This window comes from Stegodyphus dumicola, chromosome 3 (assembly GCF_044657685.1).
Source record: "Stegodyphus dumicola isolate Sdum_Otavi_A_Nest chromosome 3, ASM4465768v1".
In the NCBI taxonomy this organism is placed as follows: domain Eukaryota; kingdom Metazoa; phylum Arthropoda; class Arachnida; order Araneae; family Eresidae; genus Stegodyphus; species Stegodyphus dumicola.
This window is the reverse complement of record NC_140770.1, coordinates 165664547-165672599: the sequence shown is the minus strand read 5'-3', so window position 1 is coordinate 165672599 and position 8053 is coordinate 165664547. Positions and strand designations below refer to the sequence as shown.

Genomic DNA, 8053 nt, shown 5'->3' with positions numbered 1-8053 from the left:
ACTGCTATGGGTAGTAGCCACAATAATGTTTTTTGGTTAAAAATTCTCTTGCATTACGAGGCAGTAATGAACCCTTTTCTACTTCGCGTAGTTGAAATGACATAGGAGCTCTAGAATATTTGGGACAATTTGATGAGGTTTCAGCTTGGCGTATAAAAAAGAGTGGTGAGTCAGTGTGTTGAAGCCCCTACGACGAATACTCACAGAAATGAAATGTAAATGGATTGGCTTGTATGCTCGTATGGATTGGCTTGTATGCTCGTGGGTCCATCGGGCCCGGTGCATTAAGAAGGCCTTATAGTAGTGGTAATATCCTCGGATCCATTTCCGGAAGATTATCTTAAAAATTGGAACACAGCTGAGCAAGTTCGTACTCTCACTTATAGTGCACCCAGCGACAGGGCTAACCCTGCCCTCTTGTCAACGACAAAATGGATGGACTCGATCTGATGTTATTGTGAGATAGAATTGAGAGAAGTTGTTGTGAGAAGTGAGACAAGTCACAACATTCTGTTACATATATTTCGTTATGTATAGTTTCATTGCGTAAGATATGACATTCGTGATTTTTTGGCAGAGTAGCACATATCTAAAACAATGGACTGCTTCTGGTTTATGTTTCGAAAATCTAATAAACGCATGATGTAAAATACAGTAAAAATTATATCGAGACGAGCAAGTCCCGAGGACTTTAGCAGAGAGTGAATTAACCCCTTCCAAAAATTAAACAATGCAGATATGCCCTTGCTGTAATTGGTCTGAAGTTGGAATAAAAATATAAGCAAAACAGAAGCGACTCTTCCTTTACTCGCCCCCCCCCCCGAAATACTAAGAGAAGAAAAATCAGTAAAATTCTTATCTTTCTAGAAGAATCCGGTACAGCTTCCAGGATTGCTGGATGCCCACAGAAAGCAAAAATCACAATCAAGGGTTTTAATTTTGGTAATATATTGGCAAATGTACAAGTACCAATCATGTTTGCGAAATTTAGTTCATTATAAAACAAAAACTTAGTTTTAAAATATGACTTGTGGAATTCGCCATCAATGAAATAAACTACGGTAAAATTCCTGCAATAATAAGAAATTTACAGTTTTTCTAAAGGGAACAACAAGTAACTGTGTTTTCTCGATTATCGTCGCTGCCTCTGATTGCAGGAAGCCCAGTCTCCGCAGTTCTCTAAGATTTTTCTATGCAGAAACTAATCGCTGTATACTTCGGGAAAACAACAGCGCAAAAAATTACAGAAAGCTTTGAAGAGTACTTTATTTTTTAATGTATCACACATAATCCTTATTTAATATTTCAAATTTGTATTTTAAATTGCTAAAGTAAGTTTTCCTTTTCATATTTTGATAATATTTACCAAATTAAGGTAAATATCGATATAGTTCGTGAATCTTCGTAAGAGGCGCAAAACCCACCAACTTACCGTCGGTAAGTAACTTTTACCCTTTCATCTAAAAAAAATTGCCAATTTGCACTAAGGTGGTTGTGTTAATCCGGAAGTAACAAAATATTAAAAAAAATGATATACGACAAAAAAATTTTAATTTTATAAAATAGTAAATGTCATCTCACTTCCTCTTAATACAGTTTTTTCTGCTCCATGGAGAATATATTAATTTTTTAAGTTCAGTGTTATATTTTTTTGAAAAAATGATATACTGCTAGAAAAACACGAAGCAAACGTACACTTCAGAAAAAAATTACATTTTTATAGTTTCAATTTAATGCATACAAAATTTTTTATGTAAGTGGTGGAAAACAGAAACGTCAGGATCATTTTAGGACGCACTTCAAACATGCACGAAAACCTCCGAGTTTCTTCAGATCTTCCAAGAAAAGAGCAGACGCTGCCATCTGTTGAGCGGAAAAGGAATAAAAAACAAAATGAAAAAGCACACAAAAACAGAAATATCTCCAGTTGCTTCATTAAAATGCAGGAGTTATCCTTTTTTTAAAACAATTTTATTTATATTTGGGCGTAAAAATGATATCTACTCTAAATCTGGATCTTTTTTTTTTTCGTTTTTATTAGTCAAAGCCAAAAATCCGAATTCACACAAAGATGATGTGGAAAATTGTAGTAACACGCTTAAAGGTTTTTTGCAATATTATCGGACAATCGTATCTAAATTTGATTTAAATTACAAAACAACTTTCATTCTATGCATTCGTAAAATTTACTAGCAACCTAAAAATATTTCGCAGCATACTAAAATGCCACGGCACAGTGGTTGAGAATCATTGCTTTGGAACAAAACCTTGGGAACAAAATAACGTGAAGAAAATCGGATGAAGATATTTTACCTGAGCAATTGCGACATTTATCGACAGAAAAAGGAATATATATATCAAGCTCAGGAACGTTGTGAATAATTTAACTAGACAACTTCGGTTTACTTGAATAACAGAAAACATTTGAGCATGTCTGTTTTGCAAGCAAGTAATAATGAAAAGATGCTTAAGATTTACGAAAAACAGCGAAACTTTCTACTACTCAGTGGGCTTAAGAAAATTCTGAATTCTGATTACTTCCGATAGCGTTATTCCGCATCCTCTTTTCCACAGCAAAACGATGTTAGATATGTATTTATAGTTCAAACCACGTGTTAATTTTAATCTAGGAAAATCATCTTAGATGTATTTAATACATATTTTCTCCCCCCACCCAAAATGATAAAATTTCTCATATATTTTATTCGTCTCATTTATTCTTTCTTCAATAGCCCACCAGCGACCTAGCCCGCCAGGAGTCGCTGAACACTGGTAGTTCGGACCAGGGCTTGAATCCCGCGAATGGGCTGGCTGCTTGAGTGTTTTCGTAGTTTTGCCCCATGTGTAACGTGTACAGGGGCCAGTTTTCCTTTCAACGTTCTCCACGAAATCATCCCTCCTCTTAAGCAGATAGCCGTAGTGTGCTTTGCCATAAGATTTTCAAATTCATAGCCACTGGTACAGCAGTACATCATTCAGCTACGCTACAGAACAGGTCAAATAACATCGTATATAATTTCAGCAGGATGGCAGACACAGGAAATCTCAATCATATGTCTCATGTTAGAGTCCATCATGTTTAGCCAACAGCACTGTTTAGCTAAAAACACGCACATTAAGACAAAAACCTTTTCATAAAATTTGTCTATATTTACCAGAAAATTATTCAAATCTTTCTACAGATACAAAAATGTTCATATTCTCCGTAAGTTCAACTTTTAAGTAATTTGCTTCCCTATCAGTAAAATTCATTATTCGATTCTTAAAATCTCATTTTTGATTTTAATTATTGTGGAATTCTAACCTATCATGTCAATGTGATTTGATACGTCACGGAAGGCGAATTGTATTTTTGAAAAGAATAAATAAACACATTTTAATAGCTAATCACATCTGGACACTTAATTATAATTTTCAAATTAATATCTTCCTCAGGAATAGACAAAACCCATTGGTATCCTAACCATATCATCATCGAGACATCACCCAGGATGCACCACAGGAAGAAGACGGAATTACACTCATAAGAAAGGGAACATGGAATTTCCCCAGCCCCCAGTTTTTATAAAGACACCAAGGGGTCGGATCCGATAGTCTTCACATCCCTCTTTTTCTACAATGAAAACTCTCGCAAGGACTTTTGTCTAGCCAATATTTTAAATGCCCCTCCCCCATATCGTCCGGACACTACATACTTATAAGTATCCCAAGCCTTCACCGGAATTCGAACCGGTTACGATACGGCAACTAGCATCGCTAACAACTTTACTGATCAGTGCAGCTTTTTACACATATAATAGAAATTTAATTTTTAAAATTAATTTTTCAACAGTGTTTTAAATTTGCATTATCAGCAATATATACTAATTGTTTTTAAATACTGGGATTTTTAGATCAGTTCTACAGTTACAGAATATTTTGTTGAGTCATTAAAATCTGAAGGCCTATTATGCGGCAATCAGCCTGGGCGCAGAGCTGAAAATTTCTAAAAATAATGCATTGGAGCCGTTAGCAATTACTTAATTTACATATTTTTCAACTTAATATTATTATTTTATATTTATATAAAGTTCAGACGTACAGAATAACGAATGATAAATCATTACGATAGGTTAAACCTAATAGTTCCTTTAAGTAAAATCACTAGCTTCAAATTTTGAACTGAACTTAAATATAAGAAAGGAAGATCTTGACTCATTCGTTGTAAGACTGAGTTTAAAATTCAAACTGCATGTGAGCCAAATGCACCATCTAATAGCAGTTCAGAATTTTTTTTTTTTTTTAACAAAAAGAACCTTCTGTACTAAAATAATAAATATTTTTTTTAATTTAATTTTGCTTATTAAATGTCATCAAAACGTACATAATCAATAATATAATCGCAAAGGAAAAATATATTCAAATTTATATTTTTTACCTGTAGTTTTTGTTCTTAAGGTTGGTATATGTAACACATTTTTCTCGGTTACATTTCAATATTAACAGCTTCCGATTCAACAATGACAACTGAATATTCAATATTCTGACTGACATTTACTTCAAATAATTTTAACATGCTCAATTAATTATTTAATAATTAAAAAATAAATACATAACTTTTTTAACTTTAAGAGAGAATTTTCCAACTACGATAAAATTTGACAATAAATAATGCCAACTTAAGACTCTCTCTTATTAAAATTTCCTTTGACATATAAATATACTTATGTTTATAAGGAAATAAACTTTTTTCTGTCTTACTACAGCCTGGCAATCGATGACCTTTCGATTCTGGTAAAATTTGAAGCCTCGGAGAGAAATTGGTGGAAATTATCTTCTTCACGAGTTGCAGATGCTCATCGATTAATCACGTTCTTTTTTACAAATTTTCGACTGGAAAAAAAAGCTATTCACACATCGGAACTTACTTGTTTTTTGACAAGTACGGATAAAAATTAATATAAATAAATAGTAATAATAAATTAATACAAATATTATATTAATAAATAATATAAATTTATATAAATAAATAATAATAATAAAAAACGGTCATCCGAATCGGTAAAGTTTTTTACGCTCTCGTTGAACACGCACTCTTACCGATCTGCTGTCACACTCACTCCAACAATACCACACTTTTTTTTAATATTTTTTTAGCTTTATTATAAGGCATAATTTTTTTCTCACTTTACACCATTTACAGATCAACAGCAAAATTACAAAAATTTTAAAAGCATCATAGCAATTCCTGATGCAGCTTTACGTTTTGCCATACATACATACTCTTGCCCCCCCAATCTTTTCCCACTTCATCATATTTCTTTTTAAACTAAGACTGCTTTACAATTTTTTTTTTTTTTTTGTCTTTTTATTATTAACGTTCCTTGTGTTTATTTATTAAATATCACATTCTAGGCGCTTACACCACATAAAATTTGATCGAACAGCAAAATCACAAAACATTAAAAAAAGCAGCATATCTTTAGAATTTCCGATAGACAGTCTTGTGCGCTGGAGATAAAAACGTATTGAAACTGCTCGCTTTGAAATCGTTGAGTTTGTTAATTAAAAATTCATTAGTTTTACAGAATATGAAACAGATAACAAAACAAATTCGAAATACAAAATTCGGGCTCCCAGGTAGCCATGTTCTGGTGGAGGACTATGTTATTCGAAATTGGATGGTTCTAGGCAGCATTATTTTTTCACAGTGCGAGAAATATACATATATATTCATTCATACAGATTATCATTATTTAATTTCTTTAAATACAGATCTATAATATTTGGTGGCAACAATTTGAAAAGGGATACAATGCATTAAACGTTTCAACGCAAAATGCCGTTTCGAGATTAATCCCATTCGGGAACTAACATCCCTTTTGGGATAAAAATTTGTATCTTTGAATAAGAGTTTTATTACACAATAAATTAATCAGCTCAATTTATATATTATTTTACGGGTAAGTAATGTAAGTTTTTAATCGTGATGAAAATAATGTAAATCCAGAATTGAAATAAATAAAATCTTTAAATTTTTGCATCATCGTTATTTGAAACAAATGCATTATTAAAATGCATTTGCGAGTCGGGTAAAATTACCGTGAGGGCGATAAGCGAGAAGCCAGTTAAAGATCACTTGGTCTACAGTTAGAACATCCTGTTTCATTCGACTTCCTGTGTACAGTTTAATAGATTGGAGATACTTTACTGAATTAAAAGGTTTTGCTGGTCGGGTTTTACCGATTTCATTTCTTCAATTAAAAAATACTTTTCATTAAGCATCAAAAGAAAACAACTGTCTTTCCTATTAATATAATACATGTAATTATTCATATATATCATGTGTTATATTAATAGAAATATATATATATATTTTCAGATGTATACCGCATACTGTTATAAAAATATTCAAATATGATAAGAGGGTGCACCAAATCTCATTGTAAAAAGCTTTTCTGTTAGAACAAAACGGCATCATTTGCTGACTCCAAACAAAATAAAATACTGACGGGCCAGATTATTAAACGTATGAATGAAAATCAAATATTGAAAATAAAATGAACACATTGTAAAATGATTAAAATTATTTTTAACGCTCTGCATAGAACAGAAAAAAATGCTGAAATTCATTTTAGGTAATAAAAATGCTTATGTTTATACACATGAAATACATCAAAATTATGTAGGATATTTAACACTTAAGTTAAAATGAAAGGAAAAAAATTTCCAGTTGAATCCTTAATCAACTCCCCCCTCCCTCCAACACAGTTTGACTCTAACTTACTTACCTATATTATCCTCCACATTACGTTTTAACTGCTCATCGTAAATATTTCCTTTCCTTTTTAAAGTCCCAAATATTGCATTAAAAATTGATTATTCATTATGAATCGAACAATTGAAACACATTATAAAAGTATGCACTGTAACAAATCCACTGCCTTTACTGACCTTAAAATTCTTTACATTTAATAATACTATATCGTAATGACATTTATTAATTAGAAAAATAAGAAAATTCGTTGAATTTTAGCAAAATTATGTGGCATCAAGACACAGTATTTCAGTTCTTATTTCAACATGCAAACTGGCTTAGATAGCAAAATCTAGATTCTGAATTCCTCGGGGCAATCTGGTTGTCTGGTTGGATGGGTATCTTTGAATTCTTTTAAGTCACTCAACCTAGACGAAATTTCACTGATCAAAGGAAACTGAGACATATCCACATTGAATCTGTTTGCATTGTAAACTTGAGGAACAAGACACACGTCTGCCATTGTAATGACATCACCAAAACAATACTGTCCATGCGTAGACTGTAGGATTCTTTCCACAGCCTTGAATCCCTGTTCCACCCAATGCTTGGCCCAAGAATTTGCTTTAGTGGCATCACCGAGGTGCACAAGTACTTTCCTGTTTTGCAGCGGTTGTATTCCAGCAACTATTGTGTTCACAACGGCACGGACTGCAGCTCTGACAGCTGGATCTTTTGGCAGGAGGGTATGGTTTGGTACAACTTCTTCCAGATATTCCATAATAGCAACAGACTGGCTGATGGCTTTACCTTCATGATACAGAACAGGAACTTCAGCAACAGGATTCAATTTTAAAAAATCTTCGTTGTGATGTTCATCTTTCAATAAATTTACGGCTTTATATTCGTAATCAATTCCTTTCAAATGTAACGCTATTCTCACGCGCCACGAACACGAACTTCGAAAATAAGAGTAAAGAATTGGTCTACTTTGCGCCATTTTGCAGAGTTCAGCTCAGATCGACAGCTTAATATTCGACGCGAGGCGCTTGTGTGAACGACTGCGTTAATATCGCCGGCCAGACTAGAAGAGTTCAAGGTCGAATTCTATCTGCTTCTCAGAGAAGGAAATGTAGAGGGGGGGAGAAGTGTAAAGATCGTTACAGTTGCTATCTGATACGATTTTTGAGCTTTAGCAGTTCAGAATTTTATTTTCCTCCTCTATTGACGTTATGGGGAATTAATTATTTTTTCTTATTACAAGCTAATTTATCTATCTACTTGAGGATAATGAACCTTAGAAATACAATTGAATAA

General features: G+C 32.9%; 1 protein-coding gene across 1 annotated transcript; it reads right to left on the bottom strand.

Annotated features, from left to right (window-relative positions):
- Window positions 1–6903: 6903 nt before the first annotated feature.
- On the bottom strand, window positions 6904–7813 carry LOC118182430 (maleylacetoacetate isomerase-like). Its single transcript, XM_035351771.2, has one exon. It carries the CDS (start codon window positions 7734–7736, stop codon window positions 7089–7091), a length of 648 nt encoding a protein of 215 aa, XP_035207662.1. The 5' UTR covers window positions 7737–7813; the 3' UTR covers window positions 6904–7088.
- Window positions 7814–8053: the final 240 nt, after the last annotated feature.

Excerpts from the sequence above, each read along its gene's own strand:
- LOC118182430 (XM_035351771.2), bottom strand. The coding sequence starts at position 7,736 with ATGGCGCAAAGTAGACCAATTCTTTACTCTTATTTTCGAAGTTCGTGT.